Consider the following 26,974-nt stretch of genomic DNA (forward strand, 5'->3'; position numbering starts at 1 on the left):
TCCCTCATGGCCGTCAGGGTCCTAAACTACGCATTTACGTTTTCATCCTATTTGCGTAGCATGGTGAAGGACCTACCTCAGTATCAGGAGGTCATGCCTGCCTCCCATCGAGAGGGGTTTGCCACATTCATGTCCAACTTGTCTCAATTGCGGCTGTACCTGTTTCACGCTGTGTACGACGCCTTTGAGCTTGCTTCAAGGGTCTCGGCCTTTGCAGTGGCTATGCGCAGGTTGGCCTGGCTCCGTACCCTCGATATTACATTACATTACATTACATTAATGACTTCTATTCCGCCTGTACCTTGCAGTTCTAAGCGGATTACAACAAAAAGATAACTGGACATTTCCAGGAATAGGAATACAATTAACGACGTGCTAACTTACAAGAACGCCTGGCCAATTTACCATGCGTGGGTTCAGAATTGTTTGATGAATCCTTGGAGGCGGCGACCAAACGTTTGTCGGAACAGGAGCGCTCCTTAGCCTCCTTGGTCCGTGCTAAACCTCGGGCCCCGCCGCAAAAATCTTTCCGGCCGCCCCCGAGGAGATACCCGCAGAAGTCTACCCCTGCATTTTCTAGGCCTCCGGCCCGGCGCCCTCCCCAACAGGGTAGAGGGGGACAGCCGAAACCTCCGGCGCAGGGAGCGTCCAAGCCGGCCCCGTCTTTTTGACGGGCTGTGCGGATGGGGGCGGGCCCCCTCCGCAATATCATGGGACCCCCTCCCAATCGGAGGCCGTCTCAGGTCCTTTTCTGTGGCTTGGGCGGAGATGACATCCGACGCATGGGTGCTCCGGATCATCTCCGAGGGCTACTCGCTGAATTTCTCAGCCACGTCGCCGGACCATCCCCCCGGATTGTGTCCGGGCAACTCCAGCCAACTTCCCCTTCTCCTTCTGGAGGCCAGGGCCTTGTTGAGCCTGCGGGCGGTGGAACCAGTGCCCCCAGAACAACGGGGAACGGGGTTTTACTCCCGTTACTTTTTGGTTCCAAAGAAGACAGGGGACTTACGCCCCATTTTGGACCTCCGGAAGCTCAACAAGTTCCTGGTCCGGGAGAAGTTCCGGATGTTGTCACTTCCGGTTTTATACCCTCTGTTGGAGGAGGGGGATTGGATGTGCTCCCTAGACTTGAAGGAAGCCTACACTCATGTTCCGGTGCATCCCGCTTTCTGCAAGTATTTACGGTTCAAGGTGGGAGATTGGCACCTTCAATATCGGGTCCTCCCATTTGGTCTGGCTTCGTCCCCTCGAGTCTTCACGAAGTGTATGGTGGTGGTTGCGGCAGCCCTGAGATCGCAGGGGCTGCAGGTCTTTCCCTACCTGGACGATTGGCTCATCAAGGCCTCCACCAGGGAGGGGGTTATCTCAGCGACCCGACAGACTATCACCTTCCTTCAGCGTCTGGGGTTCGAGGTGAACTTCCCCAAGTCTCAGTTGAGCCCGACTCAATCCATTCAGTTCATCGGAGCCGTGCTGGACACGGTTCGCCTCCGTTCCTTCCTTCCTCCTCCTCGGTTGCAGGCACTGCTTCGGTTGACTCACCAGGTTTCGCTGATGCCCGCAGTTTCGGCTCGTCGCATGTTGGTGCTCCTGGGCCACATGGCGTCAACGGTCCATGTCACTCCGTTCGCCCGATTGCACATGAGGCTTCCTCAGTGGACCTTGGCCTCCCAATGGCGACAGGAATGCGATCCACTCTCTTGCCCGATGAGAGTGACTTCCTCTTTGAGACGCTCGCTCCGTTGGTGGACAAACTCTTCCAATCTTTCAAGGGGTTTGCTCTTTCTCGCTCCGCCGCATCGCAAGGTCCTGACCACGGATTCCTCGGAGTATGCGTGGGGAGCTCATCTAGACAGTCTGCGGACCCAGGGTCTATGGTCGGCGGAGGACCGTCTTTGTCACATCAATGTGTTGGAGCTTCGTGCCATTTTTCTGGCAGCTCGAGCGTTCGGCCACCTGCTCCGCGACCAGGTAGTCCTCGTACGCACGGACAACCAGGTGGCGATGTATTATGTAAACAAACAAGGGGGAACGGGTTCTTGGGCCCTGTGCCAGGAAGCCCTGCGCCTTTGGGAATGGGCAGTCTCCCAGAACATCTTCCTACGTGCGGTTTACATCCAAGGAGAAAAGAATTGTCTCGCAGACAAACTCAGTCGTCTTCTCCAGCCGCACGAGTGGTCGCTAAACTCCCGAGTCCTACGCGAGGTCTTCCAATGCTGGGGGACCCCTCAGGTGGATCTCTTTGCTTCCCCGGAGACTCGCAAACTGCCCCTCTATTGTTCCCGGATGTACGCCCAGGACCGTCTCGAGGCAGATGCCTACCTTCTCGACTGGGGAGGGAGATTCCTTTATGCGTTTCCTCCTTTCCCTCTGATCATGAGGACGTTGGTTCATCTCAAGTCATCCAGAGCCACTATGATTCTCATAGCGCCGTGTTGGCCTCGTCAGCACTGGTTTTCCCTGCTCCTTCAACTCAGTGCCAGGGAGCCTCTACTTCTGCCAGTTTTTCCCTCCCTGCTGTCTCAGAGTCGGGGTTCGCTGTTGCATCCCAATCTTCAGTCACTACATCTGACGGCTTGGTTCCTTTCCCCCTAACTTCGGCGGTCAGGGAGGTGTTGGAAGCCTCGCGCAAGGCCTCGACTCGGCTTTGTTATTCACAGCAGTGGACCAGATTTTCATCCTGGTGTACCTCGCACCATCTGGACCCGAATTTGGTTCCGGTGTCCTTGGTTCTGGAATATTTGCTGCATTTGTCCAAGTCCGGGCTGAAGACAACTTCCATCCGGGTGCATCTCAGTGCTATTGCTGCTTTCCATCGGCATCTAGAGGGACGTTCTCTCTCTCTTCATCCTCTGGTGGTTTGTTTCATGAGGGGTTTAGTTAATGTTAATCCTCCTCTGAAACCTCTTCCTGTAGTTTGGGATCTGAATGTGGTCTTGGCTCAGCTGATGAAACCTCCCTTTGAGCCAATTGACAAGTCTCTTCCTAAGTTTCTCACTTGGAAGGTGGTCTTTTTACTTGCGCTCACGTCTGCTCGTCGAATTAGTGAGCTTCAGGCTTTGGTTGCGGACCCGCCCTTTACTGTGTTCCATCATGACAGGGTGGTTCTTCGCACCCATCCAAAATTTCTACCTAAGGTTGTGTCTGATTTTCACCTCAATCAGTCTATTGTCCTTCCGGTGTTCTTTCCGAAGCCCCACTCTCATCCTGGGGAGGCGGCGCTTCACACGCTTGACTGTAAGAGGGCGTTGGCTTTTTATCTCCAACGTACCAAGTCTTATCGGAAGGTTCCTCAATTATTTTTGTCCTTTGATCCTAATCGGCTGGGACATCCTATTTCCAAGTGCACCTTGTCCAATTGGCTAGCTGCTTGTATTTCTTTTTGCTACGCTCAGGCTGGTCTCACGCTCCATGGTCGAGTCACGGGGCATAAGGTCAGGGCTATGGCAGCTTCTGTTGCTTTCCTCCGGTCTACTCCGGTGGAGAACATATGTAAAGCTGCCACTTGGTCTTCGGTTCATACGTTCACCTCCCACTACTGTCTGGACACTTTGTCCAGAAGCGACAGCCGGTTTGGCCAGTCGGTGTTACGTAACCTGTTTTCCTAAATTGCCATCCTCCCACCTGCCCTTTTTTGGTTGGCTTGGAGGTCACCCACATGTGAGAATATCATGCCTGCTTGTCCTGGGATAAAGCACAGTTACTTACCATAACAGGTGTTATCCAGGGACAGCAGGCATATATTCTCACAACCCGCCCACCTCCCCGGGGATGGCTTCTTTGCTGGTTATGGAACTGAGGACCACGAGGTGAGGATGCGCCCTCTAGTGGGCAAGAAGGCATGCACATGCGTGGTGCAGTGTAGCAAACTTGAAACTTCAATCAAGTTTGCTTGAAAAGCTGTCCGCGCTGGGGCTCCGTAGATGACGTCACCCACATGTGAGAATATATGCCTGCTGTCCCTGGATAACACCTGTTACGGTAAGTAACTGTGCTTTATCAGGAAAAGATCAGATATAACCATTCTTTCTCACCTTACAGACTCTAATGGCAGGTGGATACAAGTGACTTTGGAAGTTAATAATGTTAAAATTATGATACTGAATATATATGGTCCAAATCTCGATGATCCCAGCTTCTTTGTTGATCTGGCAGACATTTTAAATCTGCACAGAGATTGTCATTGGATTGTGGGTGGAGACTTTAATGTAATTCAAGATCCGTTGTTGGATAGGAAATCCTCTCTACCATATAAGAAATCTAAAAACTGGTTGTCTCTGCAAGACTTACTTTCTCAATTCAAATTAGTAGACTCCTGGAGGATTCTCAATCCACTTGAAAGAGATTACACTTTTTTCTCGACACCTCATAATTCATACTCGAGGTTGGATTTCTTTCTTGTGAGTCAATCTCTGGTGCGTTATCTTCATTCCTCAGTTATTAAGGAAATTAGTCTTTCAGACCATGCGGCAGTACAACTTCACTTCAATGACATTGGGGTTACTCCCCCTGCACGACAGTGGAGATTGAATAATTTACTCCTTCAGGACGAGAACTTCAGATTATATATTTCTACTGCTATCACTGAGTACTTCACACATAACAACTCCTCTGAAACAAGTTGGCCTTATGTCTGGGATGCTTTTAAGGCGTTTGTTCGCGGTATGATCATCGATGAAAAAGAAGGATTCAGCTGAGACTAAAAAACTGGAATGTAAAATGAAAAGGTTAGAAGCACTACACTCTACATCCCCCTCTGATATGGCTTCTCTGGCTCAATTGCAATCCTTATGATATTCATACAATGTGGCTTTGAGCAAGACTGCTGCTAACCAAGTTTTTATTCGTTCGGCCACATACTATACAGAATCGAATAAGTGTGGTCACAGTCTAGCCAACTATCTCAAAGCCAAACAGGATAAAACGAATATCATGGCAATACAGTCGGATGATTCTACTGTGCTTAAAGACCCTAAGGACATTCTCTCCACATTTCATTCATTTTATGAGAAGTTATATACATCTGAGATGGTCTCTGAGGGGAATGTGGATGCTTTTTTATCAGAACTTTCTCATCCTTGTGTGAATGACATTGATAACGAATTCTTATGCCAACCTCTCACTGTGGATGAACTATTTACAACTACTTTGTCCATGGCAAAAGCCAAAACTCCTGGGCCTGATGGTCTTACGGCTGAATTTTATTCTACTTTCCATGAAGTCTTATTACCTCATCTATTGGCTTTCTTCAATTATCTCATTACATCTGGTGATGTCAGTGGAACTTTTACTGAAGCCACGATAATAGTTCTGCCTAAACCTAACAAAAACCCTATGCAGGTTGGAAATTACAGACCATTATCGATGATCAATACTGATATGAAAATTTTTGCCAAACTTTTAGCTTCTAGGCTTCAGCCGGTCCTTAATAAACTCATCTCCAGAGATCAGAATGGCTTCCTTATAAACAGATTGTCATCTGATAATGCACGTACATTTATCAATGTTATTGCAAAAGCTGAGACTATGACTGAACCTGTGGTAGCAATGAGTCTTGATGCGAAGAAAGCCTTTGACAGGATAGAATGGCTTTACCTTTTCCGAGTCATGAGATGGTTTGGATTTCACGAGGAATTTTTGAATATGCTACATGTTTTATACTCATTTCCGAAAACAAAGATTTACATCAATGGCCTGTTTTCTTCATCCTTCTCGCCTAGAAGAGGTACGCGTCAGGGTTGCCCACTGTCTCCCCTCTTGTTCAACTTAGCTTTGGAACCACTTCTCATTGCATTGAAGACTCATAAGAGCATTAAGGGGATTCAATGTGGTGAACATGAGGTAAAACTATCGGCCTATGCTGATGACGTGCTACTTTATGTGTCTGCTGATTCAATCACCCATGTTCTGAATACCATTAAGGACTATTCTTCAATATCTGGTTACAAGTTGAATGTATCTAAAACGGAAGTTATGCCACTGAATACACCGGAATCATATACAACTGTACAACAACTTGGACTGCAATGGACAGGATTAAAGCTCAAATATTTGGGTGTGTACTATGCTCCAACCATTGCTGACACTCTGAGTATGAACTCTGATCAGTTAATTTCTACAGTCACGCAACTTACCAGTCGTTGGTCACCACTCCGCTTATCGTGGTGGGGTCGTCTTGATACGATTAAGATGATGATCACACCAGTGGTAAATTATACTTTAAGTATGATACCAGTTTATTTTCCTAGTACTACCTATAAACGTATTGAATCCTTGCTCATTAAATTCCTGTGGAACAACTCTACTCCCAGAATAAGTTTACAAAAATTGAAAATGGATAAACTAGAAGGAGGTGTCAAATTCCCGAGTTTTTATGAATATCATTCAGCTATGATATTACGACAAAGCTCACAATGGCTGTCGCAGTCCTCTTCTTTAGAAGCTCCCTCTTGGACTACACTGGAGACCTCTGCATTGGATATCACTGAACTTTTCTATTCAACCTTCACTGAGCCTACTTCTAATCAACACCTTGAACCAATACGTTCTACTAAACATGCCATTAAGAACCTTGATAAGTCTTCAAAAACTAAATGGTCGGACACTCTCCTAATCTATATCTGGAACAATTCTAAAATCAGGATACAAGGTAAAGTTGTTAATTGGCCTTCATGGAAGAGAGCTGGCATTTCTTTCATCACACACTTATATTCTGACAGCTCTTGGATCTCCTTTGATTCTTTACAGGAAACTTACCATTTGTCTCCCACCCATTACTACAGATGGCTACAACTTTGTCATGCTATTAAAGCTGGTTATGACTTGGATACCCTCAACTCTGACAAACCATCTATTTTGAGATTATATGAACTTATGTCGATTAAATCTAAAGGTCAAGCTGCTACCTGGTACTCTTTACTTCTCGATCATAAACTTGACTCATCGGTGGGTCTCTGGGATGCTTGGTCCAAGGATATTGATGTCTCTCTTTCTCCTAGAATCTGGCCGAAGATTTGGAAAGAAGTGTTTTCTTCATTGCATTCATCATCTATTGTTCAGACAGGATTTTTCCTGTATCATAGAGCGTTTTGGACCCCGTCAAAACTAGCAAAATTGCCCAATTCAGAAGTTACATGCTGCTGGTCTTGTAAGCAGCATAAAGGTACGCTTGATCACATGATCTTCTTCTGCCCTCCCATTCATACATTTTGGTTGCAGATTTGGAGCACTATTTCTAAAATCCTTAATCTTCAAGAACCTCTCACTTTAGCGATTATCATTTATGGTAGTTTTGGCCTTAAAACTAGGATTGATGTGGCCTATGCCAAATTGTTAAGATGCTTGGTTTTGATAGCTATAAAATTAATTCTTACCAACTGGAAAAATGCTGATAATCTGTCATATTCTCTGTGGTGGAATAATGTTTGTTTAATATGTCGTTATGAGAGAAAACATGTGGAAAAACATGGTGCACTTACTTCTCATGATGATGTGTGGCTCCCCATAACCATGTACTGTGAAACATTATCTAATACTTGAAACTTGCTTGTGATTTTACCATGTACTCAATTAGTACCTGTACACTTATTAGTAATGGCATTTCTTATGTGATACGCTGACTGTCATTTGTTTATTCATGTTTGTTACTGTTTTCTGCTGTGGATATTGACTTGTTATTGCAGTTACTGACTCTGTCATGTATTCTTTTATTTTATGTTTTCTGAAAAACACAATAAATACATTGAACTTAAAAAAAGTATGCCACCCATTTTTTTGAAATTATTGGAGGAGTGGGACTGTAGAGCATCAGAGATCACCTGTCTGGTGATGATTGATGTCGCTGCCCTGTATACTTCAATCACTCAGGATGAGGCACTTGAGATTTTACATCAAGCATTATGCCATCTCCCACACCCTTGGTTGATTCCACCAGATTTTTTGATTGAATTTTGTGCTTTAGCTATGAAGAAGAATTATTTTTTGTTTGAGAATCAATTCTTCATGCAACTGTCTGGGGTGGCTATGGGGGCGACTTTCGCTCCAACGGTTGCAAATTTATTCATGGGACATTTTGAAGAAAAATTTATATATCCCTCTTGTTTTTTCAGAGAGATTTTGGGGTGGGTCCACTTCATAGATGATATTTTTTGTCTGTGGAAGGGTTCCCTGGAGGAATTGTTCAAATTCAGAGGATATGTGAACTCATGTCATACTGCTTTGCGTTTTGAGATGACATATCATCGGACACAAATCTCGTTCCTAGATGTGAGATTGGAGATCCTGGATGGACATTTTAATACCACCATCTTTGTGAAGGATACGGATCGCAATTCCTTTCTAGAATTTAGCAGCATGCACCCGTACCCGTCTAAGACCAGTATACCTTTTGCCCAGTTTCTCCGCTATCGACTGAAGAGCAATACAACCTGCATTACAGAGGAGGTTATTTATATAATCATATGCCCCTGTCCTTTGTTATATGTGGAACAGACCTCACGGAAATTGAGGGTCAGATTACTGGAGCACAAGTCATGTATACATACTAAGAGAGTGGAAGAACCCCTGGTGCACTGCCTTGAAGCCCAACATACTTTTAGTTCACTGCGGTGTGTGGTGATTGATCATCTCCCTTGCTCTGTGAGACGTGGCGACTGGAGACGTCAGCTATGTCGGAGGGAACAAAGATGGATCTACAATCTACAAACCGTCCACCCAGCTGGGCTGAATGCCTGAATTGAGTGGGCGGCATTCTTTGAAGCTGGCTGGGGATTGGTCTGACTGAAAGGGGAGGAGTCTGTACTCCATTTTGAAGACACTGGTTGTTGGAGAATCCCACGCCTCAGCTTCTATGTGTGTGGATGTGAGCAGTTGAAGCACTTGGAGAGCCTCTATAGTTGTTGGTGGAGTAGGCTGGAATCATTCCCCTGATGTAGCTCAGCGAAATGGAGGTTTCCTCATCGGGAAAGAGTGGCTGCGGGGCCAGGCAGGCTTGCACTTTTTGGATGCATGGAAGACAGCCTGGACACCATCTGCTAAGTGTTTGTTTTTTCCAGCTTACCATTGACTGTGTTTGAGACTCATATATGTGCTAATTGCTTTACTCACATTTTTTGAAGTTTTGTTATTTGGCGTGTTAGATTTTTTTTGAGGTGGTTCCTACGAGGGCTACTATAGTGTTTCTCATTGCTGAGTGAACTGATACATTTTGGACCTTGCTTAATGGTTGTTTATAAGTGGAGTTTTTTGCCATATGAAGATGAACTGAGGCTTTTTCTCCACTTTTTTTTTCCTTTTTCTTGTTATTTGTGTGTTAAGTGAATGTGTGGGTCTTTGTATGAGTGCAGTGGGTAGACCTGGTAGTGTCTAGGTAGGTCCCTCCTATGGTTTCCAATAGGGCATAATTCATTAGTTTTAGGAGTTTTGTATGTCCTTCCTGAGATTTTTTGGGGGGAATTTACATTTTTCCCCAGGCTCGGATAATGCCAGTTTCCGTAGAATATTAGCCCGGGATTTTACCCTCTTGACTCATGTGTTATGGGAGGATGATGGATGTTGGATAAATATGAGGTGTTTCATATTCCTGCATGGGGTTCCCAACAGTTCATGCGCAAGTTGGGTGTGTTAGGGCGGAAGGAGATTTTGTTGGTTTGGACGACAGAGGTTGTACTCTCCTATTGGAGTTGGAGGAATCGCTTACACTCTTTGATGCTCTTGGAGCATCATTTGGCAAGGGCGAGTCCTAAGAGAAAGAAGCGCTTCCTCCAGATTTGCCACCTCGTCCACGTAGTGAGATAGTGAATTCCTTCTGATTTTGCAGAGATCTTGATGTTTCACCTAGTTGAGGGGTTCAGGGGTGTTGGCTTGCCTTTCTTCTTTCCTTTTTTTTTTTTTTTTGGGAGGGGGGAGGAAGTGCCATATACAGCTTCCTCCTCACTATTTCCTTCCGGTACTGGACAAGACTACATGAGGCTAAGTGTAGCTTATAGTTGTTGTCGTTGGGACTTGCTATTTTGGGGGACGTTCAGGGGGAGGGAGGGGGTTTCTGTCATTCTTCAAATTTCTCTTACTACACAGGAAAAAGTTTGATGACTTGAAGTATAAGCTTACTTTGAAGGATTATTTATGTATTTTGATATCTTGTATATTGGATTGTCTGACTCTGTTGTTGTCATCAATAAAAAATTATTTCAACATAAATGTATGTTTTGGGGAATAGTTTTAATGTCTCTATTTACAAAAGTGACTTTTTTACGAGTTCATTAATAGGGTTCAGTTTGAACATTTGCATAATTAATTGCTTTATAGAATACCGTATTTCCCCATATATAGGCCACAGCCTATACATGGGTTTTACAAACCCGTGTATGGGGCACAGCCTAGTTAAATGGGGCGGCCTATGTATCAATTTTAAATCATCCCCTCAACCCCCGGTACCTTTTTTGGAGCCCCTTCGCTGAGCAGCGCACAGCTCGAATCTCCAGTGGTGCAGGGCAGCCGCGATCTCTTCAGCATCTGGCATGCCCCCTTACCGCTTGCTGAGTGGCTGATGTCAGTTCATGCGAGTCCTGCGAGTGCTGATGGCCATTCAGCGCGTGGTGCGAGGGCATGTCAGATGCCGAAGAGATCACAGCTGCCCTGCACCACTGGAGATTTGAGCCATGCGCCATCTAGCGAAGGGGTTTTGAAGGAGGTACTGGGGGAAGGGGGATGATTGAAAAAGGCAAGGGAGGTATCGGAAGATAAGCTGCGGCTAATACCATGGGGCAGCTTGTCTTCCGGTTTTTAAACATAGGTCGCCCTTTTCTGTGGCCTATACATGGGTACGGCCTATGCAAAGGGGCGGCCTATATGTGGGGAAATACGGTATACATTTAGCTTTCTGCTTACTTGCTGTGTGTCCTTCTCTTATATAGGTACTTAGAGAGCTGCATTGTAGCCACTGTAGAGAAGAGGAAATGCAAGTCCCTATCAAATCCTACATTTGATAATGAAAAACATAAAACAGCTGATGGTACTGGACAGCTATGTGGAGGTATTAACTTTTCTTGGATCTAGCCATTAACTGTAATTTAAATACTGTACTACTCTAGAGCCACAACACATTTCCAGATAGTTGTGTAGTGCTGTAAATGGAAAATACTGGTTTGGGGGGGACACAGGATTTTTTTAGGTATTGGGGTAGGGGGGAATTAAGAATGTTTCTAGAGTATGCAAACAGAAAACATTTTATTTTCATTTGGTTACAAAAATGATTGAGTCTAGCAAATGGTAGTGGCAGAAAGGAAGTAAAATAAACATGCAGTGCAAAACCATGAAAGTCAACAGTGTAAATATGCTTACCTAAATTTTAAATAGTTTCTAGTACTCATTATCAAGATCTTAACAACTTAGATTTTGTTTCTGTAGTGCAGTTCACTTCTTTACAGTTTTGTGATTGTACAGTGTTCTGATTGTGCTACACATATCGTTTATTTAATAACCAATTTTTTTTCTCCTGAAGACAAGACAATGATGTTACATGCCCATTTGGATTCTGCTGTGTTGAAGACATCTGGTAAATCAAATGGTCCTCCACTAGGAGATGCCCCTCTAGCCCCTTTGGCTTTACCTGGCAAAGCAGGAAGTGTTGTGTCCTTCACCAGTCAGTGCAGCTACAGTAGCACCATAGTTCATGTTGGGGACAAGAAGCCACAACCTGAATTAGGTACAGTACTTCTCATCATTATTGAGAGGAATAGCGTAGTATTAAACATTTTCAGTAACAACCACTAGAATTCTGATTTATTATTATTATTTTTTTAATTTATTTCTTTTAACTATGGAATGGACAACATTGGTTTAAAGTATGTATTCATTTTTAATTATGTATTACATTCTTTATTGCAAAGCTTGGAGAAACCCTCCCCCCCTGAAAAGTACAGAATTACTTTCATAAATATCCTGTACTAGGGATGAGCAGTCTATGACCCATCAGTCACTATCAGCATATAGCTACCTTTTTTCTAACCTGTGGTGACATTTCAGAGTGCCCTGATGCCTAGATACAGTATGCAGTCTAAGACATCCTCTACCATTAGCACAATATGTTTCTTTGATGGCCCTATAATTAACTGTACTTGTGATTAACACTACTTTGAATTTGCTATCATCACAATACTAAACCAAGAAATAGTCCATATTCATTAAAAATAAAAATTTTAAAAAGAAAGTAATAGTGGTAAACATTTGAAACCATTCACCAAGACAGATTACACTTTTTCATATACTCTTTAATTGATCAAAACACTTCTAATGAGCTAAATCCAAATAAACATTTTAATACTACTAGGGGCATTTTCAAAACACTAAGATGTTCAATAAAACAGCATAAATCTGTATTTGGATGTTTTTCTCACCACAACGTCCAAGTGCCAATTTTTGAAGCCAAATTTCTGGATGTCTTGCTAGACTTCTTAACTGCTGTGTGTCCAAAGTTCAAGGGGGCATATTGAAGACATGTAATGGGCAGGCTGGTTCATAGACAAAACCGCCGAAGACAAAGGCGCGCGCCAACAACTGAGCGCAAGAAGTAAGTGCGCGCCGAAGAAAAAGAGTGTTTTTAGGGGCTCCGACGGGGGGTTTGTTGGGGATCCCCCCCCCCACTTTACTTAATACAGATCGCGGCGGCATTGTGGGGGGTTTGGGGGCTTGTAACCCCCCTCATTATACTGGAAACTTAACTTTCCCTGTTTTTTAGGGGAAAAGTAAAGTTTTCAGTAAAATGTGGGGGGTTACAACCCCCCACAATGCCCCCACAACGCGGCGCGATCTGTATAAAGTAAAGTGGGGGTTCCCCCCCAAACCCCTCATCGGAGCCCTTTAAAACAGTCATTTTCTTCGGCGCGCGGCTCCGTGTTGTGCTCAGTTGTCTGCGCGCGCCTTTGTCCCGGTGCGCTTTTGACCTGACACCGGGTAGGCTTAGCACTTGGACATCTTACAGTGATAATTGAACCTTTCACAATCAATCAAATCATGTACTGTTTAGTCTTATTGATATCACATCAAGGAGAACCCATAGATATTGTTCTCTTATTGTATGGACCTTCAGATCGCCACCGTGCACAATGCTCCCAGTACTAAATACTCTTCGTTGGTCCAGCCTTTATTAATCATTCATATAGGACTCCAGGACGGATGGTTTGATTCGGAGTTACTACAGGCAAAAAGAGACCTTAGAAGATTAGAAAGACAATGGATTAAATCTGGTGCCCAAGAACACAGAGCAACATGGAGACTTAAACTAAAAAACTACAAAAACCTCACCAAGGACAAACGAAAAAATTTCTATGCCCACAAAATTGGAAATGTTACAAACAACAGCAGCAACCTTTTCAAACTGGTCAACAACCTCTACAACCTCGAAACTCTCACCGACACCCACGTTGACGAATCCACATTAACCGCTAACACCCTTGCAGACTTCTTTAACTCAAAGATACAAAAACTAAGATCATCGATAACTGCCCCAGCCAACCCCCACGGGGACTTCCCAATCCTTCAAAACTCAGACAGGCCCAAACCAGACCCAGGATCCAGAACAGACCTAAGCTGGAATCAATTCACAATTATCGACTGGCTAACCTTCAACAAATATTTTAACAAATATTCCAACTCCTTCTGCAGACTGGATACCTGCCCCCCAACATTATGAAAACTGCTCCAATCCATTTTAAAGCCAATATGTTGGCATGGGTAAACTTCTTACTAACCACTGGCAGTTTCCCAGCAGAACAAGGCCACATTTCAATAACTCCTATCATAAAAAACAAGAAAGAACCACCCAACACACCGTCCAACTACAGACCAATCGCAAGCATCCCGCTATTCACCAAAATAGCAGAAGGGGTGGTTAACGTCGAACTAACCACATACCTAGAAAAATTTGATATCCTAAATGACAACCAATCAGGCTTTCGCTCCAATCACAGCACCGAAACCATCATAGCCTCCCTCCTAGATCACATACACACACTCTTCAACCTGGGATCCAGTGCCCTGATTTTACAACTGGACCTGAGCAGTGCTTTCGACCTAGTCGACCACGACATTCTCCTAGACTGCCTTGCCTACATTGGCATCTCCGGCCAGGTCCTCAACGGGTTCCTACGGAACAGATCTTACAGGGTATTTAAAAACGATTCTCTCTCCTACTCCCGGGAAAACTCCTGCGGTGTTCCACAGGGCTCCCCCCTGTCCCCCACCCTGTTCAATATCTACCTCACCTCCCTAGGAAACCTCCTGCAAAGCCTCAAGCTAAAATTCTTTATCTACGCTGACGACATTACCATAGTCATCCTGCTAACCAGTTTCACTCAAGAACTCCTCAACTCCCTCACAAGCATACTTAGTCAGATAGAACTCTGGATGTTATCCTACAGACTAAAACTAAACCCAGACAAAACAAAATTCTTCCTAGCAACCCTCAAAGACAAAATCAAAGACACCACAATTCAAGTAAAAGGATCCATTTTCCCCCTCGAACAAACCTTAAAAATACTGGGAGTAACACTGGACAAACATCTATCCCTTGAGAAACACACTGATATCACAGTCAGGAAAAGTATCTCGATGCTATGGAAACTCCGCACCATAAAAAATGACTTCGACGACACTTCATTCCGCCTCTTAGTACAATCCTCCATCCTCAGCATAATGGACTACTGCAACATCATTTACTTGAGCTCCACAAAGAAAACCATCAGGAGACTTAAGGATGATCCAGAACACCGCTGTCCGCCTCATATTTGATCTGAAAAAACGGGACCACATCACCCCTTTCTACCACAAACTCCACTGGCTCCCACTAGAATCCAGAATCATATTCAAATTTGCCTGTTTTTGCTACAAAACAATATTTGGTTTATCCCCAAGCTACATCACCCCTCACTTCACCCTAAACCACAACTATAAGAACTCCCGTAGAATTCAACTCTTCGCCTTCCCCTCCCTAAAACTATGCCACTCAAAAAAATTCCTTGACAAAACTTTCGCCTTCCAAGCCACCAAACTAAACCCTTGGCTAGCCCAAATGGCCCTCAAGGCCCACAACTACCTCGACTTTAGAAAATTACTCAAAACTCACCTATTCCGAGACCAGGACCCTTAATGCCCCTTCATCAATCCTCCTCCTCTCCCCTAATGAACTACCCCCCTCCCCTGTCTCCCTCCTCTCCCCCCCCACTTTCTCTTTGCTGTTTGCAACTCTATGATCAATTTGGTATGTAACCACTTGTAACTCTGTCTAACTAATGTGAACCGCCTAGAACTCTTCTGGGTATGGCGGTATACAAAAATAAAGTTATTATTATTATTTTGTAATTTTTTATATATATTATTTTGTTGAAATTTTCTATATAATAAAATTAAGGAAATGTCACTTAGCTTATAGTGATCACATCCTCTATTCACCTCTCCCGACATGCATGTTTCATAGTGAAACTTTTCTTCAGGGTTGAGGGAAACTATAAGAAAGTAATCAATACCTATGCCTTACTCTCTCATAATTAAAAGACAAACTAGCAACAGAAAAGGCCTTTACTATGTGATGAAATACTCCAAAGAAGAAAGAAAGAAAACAGCTGCTTACCATTTGAGGGAGCTCACTCGGGATTCTAACATGGCAACGGTTTGTAATTAAGATCATTATATACTGCTGGCCTGACGCACACCGCAAACATATGACATCATCATCATACTAGTGCGAGGCTCAGCCCCAACAGGACCGGAACAGATAACCTAAAGGCCCTCATAGGATCGATAACCACTCAATCTCCTCATTTACTGCATATAACGCGCGCGTTATACGTGGTTTTTACATACCGCGCATACCCTTGCGCGTTATACGCGTGAGCGCGTTGTACAAAATTTTTTTTACATAGTTCCCCCCCCCCAACGTCCGATTCACCCCTCCGCAGGACTGCTCGCACCCCCACCCCGAAGGACCGCTCGCACGTACCCGCACCCGCATCCCTACCCTGAAGGACCACTCGCACGCACTCCCACCCGTACCCCCACCTTGAAGGACCGCTCGCACCCCCACAGCCTCCCGACCCCCCCCCCCATCATGTAGAAGCTCCTACTGGTGTCCTGCTGCTTCTTCTTGGCGGTCCCGACACCCGACACGATCGGGGCAAGAGGGAGCTCAAGCCCTCTTGCCCCAGCCAACCGCGGCACCCCCAACACGATCGGGGCAAGAGGGAGCTCAAGCCCTCTTGCCCCCCCCCGACTCCCCGACACGATCGGGGCAAAAGGGAGCCCAAGCCCTCTTGCCCCGTCGACTCCCCGACAATATCGGGCCAGGAGGGAGTCCAAGTCCTCCTGGCCCTGGCGACCCCACCTCCCGCTAGTTGTTCGGGCCAGGAGAGAGCCCAAACCCTCCTGGCCACGGCGACCCCCCATCCCGCACTACATTACGGGCAGGAGGGATCCCAGGCCCTCCTGCCCTCGATGCAAACCCCCCCTCCCCCCAACGACCGCCCCCCCCAAGAACCTCCGACCGCCCCCCCAGCCGACCCGTGACCCCCCTGGCCGACCCCCACGACACCCCCTCCTCCCTTCCCCATACCTTTGTGTAGTTGGCCGGACAGACGGGAGTCAAACTCGCCTGTCCAGCAGGCAGCCAACGACGGAATGAGGCCGGATTGGCCCATCCATCCCAAAGCTCCGCCTACTGGTGGGGCCTAAGGCGCCTGGGCTAATCAGAATAGGCCCGGGAGCCTTAGGTCCCACCTGGGGGCGGGGCCTGAGGCACATGGGCCCAACCCGACCATGTGCCCAAGGCCCCGCCCCCAGGAGGGACCTAAGGCTCCCGGGCCTATTCTGATTGGCCCAGGCGCCTTAGGCCCCACCAGTAGGCGGAGCTTTGGGACGGATGGGCCAATCCGGCCTCATTCCATCGTTGGCTGCCTGCTGGACAGGCGGGTTTGGCTTCCGTCTGTCCGGCCAACTACACAAAGGTACGGGGAAGGGGGGTGGGGGTCGGCCAGGGGGGTCACGGGTCGGCTGGGGGGGTGGTCGGAGGTTCTTGGGGGGGGGGTGGTCGTTGGGGGGAGGGGGGTTTGCGTCGAGGGCAGGAGGGCCTGGGATCCCTCCTGCCCGTAATGTAGTGCGGGGTGGGGGTAGGGGGTCACCGTTGCCAGGAGGACTTGGGCTCTCTCCTGGCCCGAACAACTAGCGGGGGGGGGGATTCACCAGGGCCAGGAGGACTTGGGCTCCCTCCTGTCCCGAACAACTAGCGGGTGGGGGTTGCCGTGGCCAGGAGGACTTGGGCTCCCTCCTGGCCCGAACAACTAGCGGGGGGGGGGGGGGGTCACCAGGGCCAGGAGGACTTGGGCTCCCTCTTGCCCCGATCGTGTCGAGGGTGCCGCGGTTGGCTGGGGCAAGAGGGCTTGAGCTCCCTCTTGCCCCGATCGTGTCGGGGAGTCGGGACAGCCAAGAGGAAGCAGCAGGACACCGGTAGGAGCTTCTACATGATGGGGGGGTCGGGAGGCTGTGGGGGTGCGAGCGGTCCTTCAGGGTGGGGGTGCGGGTGCGGGTGGGAGTGCGTGCGAGCGGTCCTTCGGGGTGGGGGTGCGGGTGCGTGCGAGCGGTCCTTCGGGGTGGGGGTGCGAGCAGTCCTGCGGGGGGGGGGTGAATCGGACGTCGGGGGGGGCATCAGGCTTTCAGGGTGGGGACAGGACTTCAAGGGGGAGAGGAGAGTCGGGGCGGGCGAAAGGAGAGTCAGGCAGCATGCGCGGTATATGGGTGTGTGCGGTATATAAAAATTTCTGTACATAAATTTGTGTTTTTCGCGCGCTATACCCGTGTGCGCATTTTACACGGGTGCGCGTTATCTATGTGAAAATATGGTAATCCTATGGGAGCCAGGGATTTAAGTTTGTATATCCATTTCTGCTCTTTCACTGCCAAAGCCTTTTGAATATTTCCTCCCTCCCACCCTACTGTAACAGAATCAACAATTCTCCACTTAATGTCAGACCACTCATGCCCCATCAGCTGCCAATGCCTAACCAGAGGGGCAGTATCCCTTTCTGTACGGACCTGGGATTTATTCTCATTTAAACGGGTCTTGATTGAGCGCATGGTGCGCCCAATATAAATTTTGTTACATGGACACTGGATCAAATACACTACACAAGTGGAATCACAGTTGGTGGAGGCATAGGTATAATATTTGATCCCAGTGTCCTATAAGCTAAGTGACATTCCTTTAATTTGATTATATAGAAAATTTCAACAAAATAATATATATAAAAAAATTACAAAATGAGTCCTATATGAATGATTAATAAAGGCTGAACCAACGAAGAGTATTTAGCACTGGGAGCGTTGTACACGGTGGCGATCTGAAGGTCCATAAAATAAGAGAACAATATCTATGGGTTGTCCTTGATGTGATATCAATAAGACTAAACAGTACATGATTTGATAGGACAGAACTTAGACATCCGGAGCTAGACCTGTTTTAAAAGCATCTAGGTGCCAAAAAAGGTACCCAAACTGATCAGATGACCACTGGATGGATTAAGTAATGATCCCCACACACTCCTCCAGTGGTTACTAGCCCTCTCACACCCCACAAAGATCTAAATGAAACAGTACATACCTGTCTCTAGAACAGCAGCATTTGATATGGGAAAGTCTAGTAGAGCAGCACACAGATAGATGTCTTAAGTAGCCTGGTGGGTGGGCTAGTGAACCATAGGAGGACCTAGGCCCATAAGCTACTCTAACCACTACATTTATAGTGGAATATATGAGGCCCTCAAACCTACCAAAATCCTACTGCCATGTAGGTGCCACTTACAACCATAAGAGGTATTGAGGTGGTAGATAGGTGGGTATAATAAGTTTTGGGGGAGTTTGGGAGAGCTCAGAATTAATTATAAGGGGATTATGGTGAGATATACATCTGGCACCCTCTATGTGAAGGTCACTGTTGACATGTTTGTGTACCCAGTCCTTTACAATGCTTTTCCCTCCCACATCCAAATTGTCTCGATTTGGATGATTTGAACTTGAAGGTTTTTGTGGTTGAAAATGGCCAAAAATGTTAAACGTCCTTAGGTTGGGTGTCCTGATGGCCGAGATGTCTAAATAGGTGATTTTCCCCCCAAAATCTGGACATCTAACAGTTTTACCGTTTTCAAATATGGCTGTTTCTCCGCCTCCGACTTTGGAGTCTTGTGGGAAAAACATCCAAAGTTGGACTTAGATGCCCTATCGAAAATGCCCCTCTATATTTATGCCATTTTCTATCACCCAGACTCACTGCTGCATTTATTTCCTCACTTCACTGCAAGTTCTGCACATTATACCTTAGACTTCATACATTATGTCTGACCTTACTCAAATTTTATCCTAAAAATTCATATTCTGCTATTAAATCTTTGCTCTGGTTCTCCTATGCTTTAACTTTTTTGATAATAAATAAAATACCCCAAGTTTTTGTCAGTAGACTGTATACTATATGAAGAAGGAACTCTTATATGAGCACATTGATGCATACATTTAAGGTCTCCTTTACTAAACTGCAGTAAATTCTGCTGCTACTGTAGCTTAACGTGGGATTTTACTATATGATAGCTGCAAATTTGATATGGTACCTACTGAGGGGCATTCCCATTTTTGCTATTGTAGGTTGTGTGTTAACATTCATATTAATACATAACTGCTCCCTGTTAACACAGAAGCATTTAGAACCTCCTATTTAGGAGGCAGTAAATGGTCTCTCATTAATTCTGCATTAGATAGTATGCAATACATGTAGCATATTAATTGCCAAACACCTTCCAAGCCCATACTCCACTCAAGCCATGTCACACAAAAAGCACTTAACATGTGGTTTACTTCATGGTAACTCCTAAATATACCACAAAGCCCGTTAATGTGTTCACTATGCAGGACAAAATATCATTAGTAGGATAATGATTTGGATAATATTATTTGTTTAACCTGTAACCTGTTCTGAGCTGTTTGGGGAAAACAGGATAAAAAAATAAATAAATAAAATATACAAGCGATTACTGTGTGTAATCTAGAATAATATAAGTGGTAACTCTTGCACTCTAATGTTCTCTTTTGAAAGTTGAAAGAATGTATCTCGTTATTTGAAGCAAAAATTTGATCTTTAATTTCTCAGTTTTTGAAACTGAATTTTGACCTTTGATATCTGAACTATCAGTTAAAAAAAATTTCTGTTGCTGGAAACTTCAGTTTTATATGTTTGAAACATTCCTCCTTTCTTTAACTTGGTTACAGAAATGATGGAAGATGGTCTTGTGGGATCAGAACCACCAGATAGCCAGCCTCTCTTCCCCCCATCTAGCATAGGTCCTACAGACCATGAAAAGGAAACCTTCAAGAAATTGGGACTCACCAAGGAAGTTCTAGCAGTTCATACTCAAAAAGAAGAACAGAGTTTTCTAAATAAGTTTAAGGAACTGAGACGATTCAGTGGCTTTGAATCACGCTGCAACTATTACTTACAAGAAGGCCATAAAGGATGCATAAGGGAACAAGGTAAGCCTATCATGTTTCTTACTGAGCTATCCTAAGAAGTGTCTCTCCTGCTTATGTGAGGGTAGAGAACATTTCACTAGGAGTGCTCCCAGCCCTTGTATTTGTTTAAATAGTATTTGTGGAGTATAGTTTTTAAAGTTGTTTTACAGTCATGTGGAAAAATTAGGACAACCCATGAAATATTCTGTTCTTTCTTAAGAAATGTTCACATATTGATGTCAAATCTTTTTTTTTATTTATCTCTGGAAAAGAAAGTGATGAAATTGCAGGTAAACAACAAAAATTTTTCCTCGATTAACTCATGAAACAAAAGATATCCACAAAAATGTGTATTCTAACTGAGGAATAAATTAGGACACCCTACACCCTAATAGCTAGTGTTACTCCCTTTGGCTGAAATAACTGCAGTGAGACGATTCTTGTTGCCATCTACCAGTCGCTGACATCGGTCTAAGGAAAGTTTGGCCCACTCCTCAATACAGAATTCTTTCAGCTGTGAGATGTTTGAGGGGTTTCTTATATGTACAGCCCATTTCAAATCACCCCTCAGCATCTCAATGGGATTAAGATCAGGGCTTTGACTCAGCCACTCCAGGACTCTCCATTTCTTAGTTTTCAGCCAGTCCTTGGTGGATTTACTGGTATGTTTTGGGTCATTGTTGTGTTGCAGGGTCCAGTTCCACTTCAGCTTTAATTTTCTTACAGATGGTCTCACATGTTCCTCAAGCACCCTCTGATACATAGTAGAATTCATAGGATTCTGTGATGATGAGCTGGCCTGGTTCTGCTGCAGCAAAGCATCCCCAAACTATGCTTCATAGTTGGTATGGGGTTCTTTTCCTGGAATGCTGTTTTTGGTGTATGCCAAACATGTACTCTTTTCTGGTGTCCAAATAATTCAATTTTAGACTTATCTGTCCATAGAACACTATAAGTCCTGGTGTTTGTCTATGTTTTCTCTGGCAAACTTCAGTCTGGCCTTGATGTTTCTCTTAGAGAACTAAGTTTTCCTCCTTGCACACCTCCCATCCAAGTTAAATTTGTGCACTCTCTTTCTTTTTTTTTTTTCTTTTTTTTTAGTTCAATTTGTTTATTGAATAATGAAGAAAAGGAAAACAAAGTATATCATGTAACAGTAAAAAACAGAGTACAGAAGTTGGCAGAGAATATTGATTGTAGAGGCATTCACTTTCACATCAACAGTAGCTGTAGGTCCTGTGATGACGTTTTAGGGTTGTGGGAGACAACTTTTAGCATTTTGCAGTCTGCTCTGAGGATAAACTTTCTTGGACGGCCAGACCTGGGCATGTTGGCAATTGTTTGGAAAGTTCTCCACTCGTCCACTATTTTCAGGACCTTAGAATGGCTAATGTCAAATTCTTTCGAGATCTTTTTAAATCCCTTACCAGACTTATAAGCTGTTGCAATCTTCTTTCTGAAGGCCTCAGACAGTTCTTTTGATCTCACCATGGTGTTCACTCTCACCGCAGCAGTCATAAGCACACCAAACAAAATATCTGAGGTTTAAGTAGGGCAAACCTTTAAAATGTTGAGTAACTATGTTCTAATCATGTGCACCTGTGTTTGATTTGAGCCACTTTAAGTTGGAGGCTATGTGGGGGTGTCTAATTTATTCCTCAGTTAGAATAAACATTTTTGTGGATATCTTTTGTTTCATGAGTAAATCAAGGAAAATATTTGTTGTTTACCTGCAATTACATCACTTTCTTTTCCTGAGATAAATAAAAAAAAGATCTGACATTGATATATGAACATTTCTTAAGAAAGAACTGAATATTTCATGGAGTGTCCTAATTTTTTCACATGACTGTAACTGGATGAAATAATTTTGTTGAGAATTGCTCTCCTGTCTTGCTACAAGTACACCTGGGCTTCCATAGAGAACAAACTGACAGCTGGAGTAAAATGAAGCATTCCGGGATAAACATCAGAAGATTTGTACAATGAACATTTTTTTTCCAAAACTTTTTCAATCAAGAAATATTTTCCAATGTTCTAGTGTTTGATTTCCAGTAAATTTTATGAAATTATTTTAAAAATATTTATTATCTATGCCAGATCAGCTCATATAAATTGATCACTCCCTCCTCAAAAATGGATTTCTTGTCCTATTAATTTAGTAAAAAATATTAATGATCCAGCTTTTCTAGTATCTTTAGATGCAGAAAAAGCTTTTGATAGAGTGGAATGGAGTTTTATGTATCAAGCTTTAGAATGGTTTGGTATAGGCCCCGGTTTTATTAAAATGATTCAGACATTGTATAACTCTCCTGGTGCAAGATTATATATTAATAATAATTTATCAGATAGATTTAACTTGCGTAGGGGAGTTAGACAAGGATGTCCTTTGTCCCCCTTACTTTTTGATGTTGTTCTGGAACCCTTATTAATTGCAATTAATCAAACTAAGGAGATAAAAGGAATCCCATTCTCCAACTGGGAATTTAAACTTTCTGCTTATGCAGATGATATTTTATTATATTTAAGAGAACCGGGGAATACTATTCCATGTTTGCTTAATCTGTTAGAGAAATTCGGTAAATTTTCTGGATATAAAATTAATTGGAGTAAATCTGAAGTTCTTCCAATTAATGTTCATTGTACCAAAGGATTATTTGATTCATATTCATTTATCTGGAAAGATGATGGTTTAAAATACTTAGGAATTATTATCAAAAATACTATTGAAGATACAGTCAAAGAAAATGAAAAACTTTTATTAAGAAAAATAACAGAAATGTGTGAGCTATGGAATCCTTTACATCTCTCTTGGTGAGGAAGAGTTCAAACAATTAAAATGATGATATTGCCTGTGGTTTGCTACCAAATGAGTATGATACCAATATTTTTTCAGGGGTCATTTTATAAAAAATTAAACAATCTTCCTACAAAATTTGTTTGGTTTGGGAAAAGACCCAGAATTGCTTTAGTATCATTACAAAGACCAATTGTGGAGGGAGGGGTAAATTTTCCAAATTTTTATAGGTACCATCAAGCCTATATTCTAAGACAGGGTATGTATTGGATCCTCCCAGATCTCATGGAGAATGTACCAGATTGGTTATATTTAGAATGGCGGCTCCTGTTCCCATTACATTTAGAACATTTAATTAGTATAACAATGCCTAGAAGATACAAAGATAACAGAATTTTATTAGATACTTGGAAAACATTAAGATATATCAGTAATCTATCACCAGAACCAATAGCTAAATCACTAAATCAATCTATTTGGGTAAACTCCAGGATCAAGATTGGCGGATTTAAGATCGTCTGGAAACAATGGATAATTGCAGGTATACAGACATTGAATGATGTCATTTCAGAAGGATCAATGCTTAGTTTTTCACAATTGCAAAATAAATTTGGTTTAAATAAAACACAATATTTTAAATGGATGCAATTGAAGTAGGCCATTCAGGCAGGGTTCCCTGATTGGAAAGATCTTAATACTCAATATAGTCTGCAGGTTTTATGTTTCCAGGCGGATTTTTTGGGTCACCAAGCTGCAAAATGGTATAAATTGTTATATGGATTTTTAAATAAAAAAAAGAAAACTGGACTTGGGGATATTTGGAGTATTGAGATTGGACAGACAATTTCTGCTTCTCAATGGCCACGATTTTGGTCCTGGAGATTAAGGTCTACAAGATCAGCATCTATGAATCAAACATGGATGTTCTTTTTACATAGAGTGTTATGGACCCCTACGCGCCTGCAAAAGATAGATAGTTCTAGATCCAATAGATGCTGGCATTGTAGAATAGAAGTAGGGACGTTAGATCATTTAATTTTTTTCTGTCCCTGTGTAAATGCCTTTTGGATTTTAATTTGGCCCCAAATTAATAAGTTATTAGAAAATCATATAGGACTCTCATATGACACCATACTATTTGGCACTGCAATGAGAACTCAGAGTCCGATCTCAGCAAATAATAATAAGCTGCTATTAATATTGACAGGAGTCGCCATGCAACAAATAACTCAAAATTGGAAGGACTATACCAAATTAAATTATACATTCTGGTGGAACTCTGTCTGTCATATATACAAAATGGAAAAAGTAATAGCGTTACAACAAGGGAATCTTCATAATTTTAAGAAAATATGGCAACCATTGACTAATTATTCTACTGATCAGATTTCTTAGCACATTGGTAGTAGATATATAGGATTGGGGAGGGATTTGTATAATTTTTGGAAATAAGAATTGAAAAAAGGGGAGGGATTTATTATTTATGATATGATGTATTGATTGTAATTACAAATGTTATGTAATAATTATATTATATATGAATTAATTGCTGTAAGAATGGAAAATTAATAAATTAAAAATTAAAAAAAAAACAACCCTTTCTTCCTCCCCTCTTAAAATCAATCAATTTGTACCTTTGCTTAATCTTTGTAAACCGCATAGAACGTCACGGTATTGCGGTATATAAGCTGTTGTTATTATTATTATTATATAAATTATGTCCTTTTGCTAACAGATGCAGACAGAAAAATAAAAAATACTTAACTGACTTTACTCCCTGTATAGGTGTCTGGTACAGCCTTTTGTAGTAGCGTTAGAAGCTTCAAATCTGTTCTTCCACGATAGAACCAAGTTTGGTGTGTAAGGGGGGTGGTGTAGATTCCTTCCTGAGGCAATAGTCGGAGCTTCGCTGATTTTTCTCTTTCCTCTCAGGAGCAGTTCCATGAAATTGTGAGATTCCATCCAACAAATACTGCTTCTCTCCCTCATGGCCAGCCTTTGGTTTCATAGCAGGTTGTTGGCATGCTTTTCATAGTGACAAGATATAACTTGTGGCCTTAGCTGAAATAAACTGTCTATATATTAGTAACACTTAAATAGTCTGATAGGTGTGGTAAGCTTTGGTCCAGAATGAAGTTCTCTGCAGAACCTCCTTGCAGCCCACATTGACACCATCATTCTACAAATGCATTTTAAGCCAAGGAGGAAATGAAAGCAGAAGGCATATCTCTCACAAAGAGCACAGTCCAGTTCTGGCTTGCTATAGGGGGTGCACTCGAGAACTTCTTCATACCTGGGGCAGGAAAAATATGCTATGCCAAAGCATTAAGCATGTAATACCTCCACTTTTGTCAGTCTACTGTACTAAAAAAACAACTTTGCCTTGAAGAATTCTGACCTGCCTTCTCTCAGTCTTCATGTAGGAATGTTCCTGTAAAGCTTATAGCTGAGATTGTCTCTTTCATGTCTTTTGTTAATTTTTAAGAAAATGAATATCCCTGCACTTGGTACTTTCTTCTTTCTGAAAACAGTGTCCTGCATCTGCCAGAGTTAAGCTTTCCTTTTTCCAGCAGTGAAAATAGTGGTTTGTATAGGGCAGGGTCAGTTTTTCTCAACTTAAATTGTAGGTTAGGGCTTCTGGTTTTTGTTTTAATAGATAAAATATAATGTTTGTTGGATAAATGCCATAAAAATCCAACTTCCCTTCTCAACTTTTCACTTCCCTGCTTTGAATTCTCTATGGTGGTTTGTGCCTTTTCTGTACTCAAGATTCTTCATCTGATTCCTCTGGAAAAGAAACCCAGCAATAGTACTTGCATAATAAAAACCTTGATAATCACTGATTTCTTTTTTGTGTCAAAATCATGATTAGCTTGAAAATAAACATCAAAGTATGTAATTTACAAACAACTAAAATAGACCTTATTGTAGGTCATCTTTGAGATATTTCTAGGTGCTCAGATCAGATTATTTGGCCTGTTGATGTATCCCAAAAAGATGTGGTAGTATTTAACTCTTCAGTTCCTTAGGAGAAAAATAATTTTCTTGGCCCACTCCAGCAAGAGTAGCAGGTCTCAAGGGGCTGATAAGCCCACTCCAGGATACAGGAGGTCACCTAGACAGAATTAGAATTTCCTTCCAGAGGAGAAGGTAGGGCAGCTCCCTCATCTCATGGGTTCCTGCTCTAGGTAAATCAGTATGGATTGCAGACTGAGAGAGATACTTAGAATTGAATGCAGCAATCCTGGGAGCTTCCATGGCTTCTTCCCACCTGATCTGGATGGGGCTTGGGCACATCCCAGTTATCTAGACTAGTCTGATATGGACAATAAGCAAGGTGAAATTCTACATTTAACCTTTTTAATTTCCTTTTCCTTAGTCCTGCTAGACCAATTCAGAATCTGCCCAGAGAAGCTATGGTGTTTGAGGGTTCTCAGGCAGCTAGATTGCATGATATTCTCACATTTTGGTTAATGATTGTAGTTTGAAAATTTGTGACTGCATCTTTGGTTGTTTTGGTGATGATTCAGAAACTCAGAGCCAAACAAAATAATTATCTTTGGTTGTTTTCAAATGCTGAAGATCAGAAGGCTGCATCAGACCCCTGTAAGGAGGTGAAGTAAGATTTGAGCTCTGTTT

General features: G+C 43.3%; 1 protein-coding gene across 1 annotated transcript in view; it reads left to right on the top strand.

Annotated features, from left to right (window-relative positions):
* The window catches only part of PER2 (period circadian regulator 2), a 223,616-nt gene that overhangs the window by 152,374 nt on the left and 44,268 nt on the right, over nt 1–26,974 (top strand). The window contains 3 exon segments of the mRNA XM_033958942.1: nt 10,914–11,032; nt 11,501–11,704; nt 20,299–20,559. Coding sequence (XP_033814833.1) covers nt 10,914–11,032; nt 11,501–11,704; nt 20,299–20,559 — 584 coding nt within the window.

This window comes from Geotrypetes seraphini, chromosome 9 (assembly GCF_902459505.1).
Source record: "Geotrypetes seraphini chromosome 9, aGeoSer1.1, whole genome shotgun sequence".
Classification (NCBI taxonomy): domain Eukaryota; kingdom Metazoa; phylum Chordata; class Amphibia; order Gymnophiona; family Dermophiidae; genus Geotrypetes; species Geotrypetes seraphini.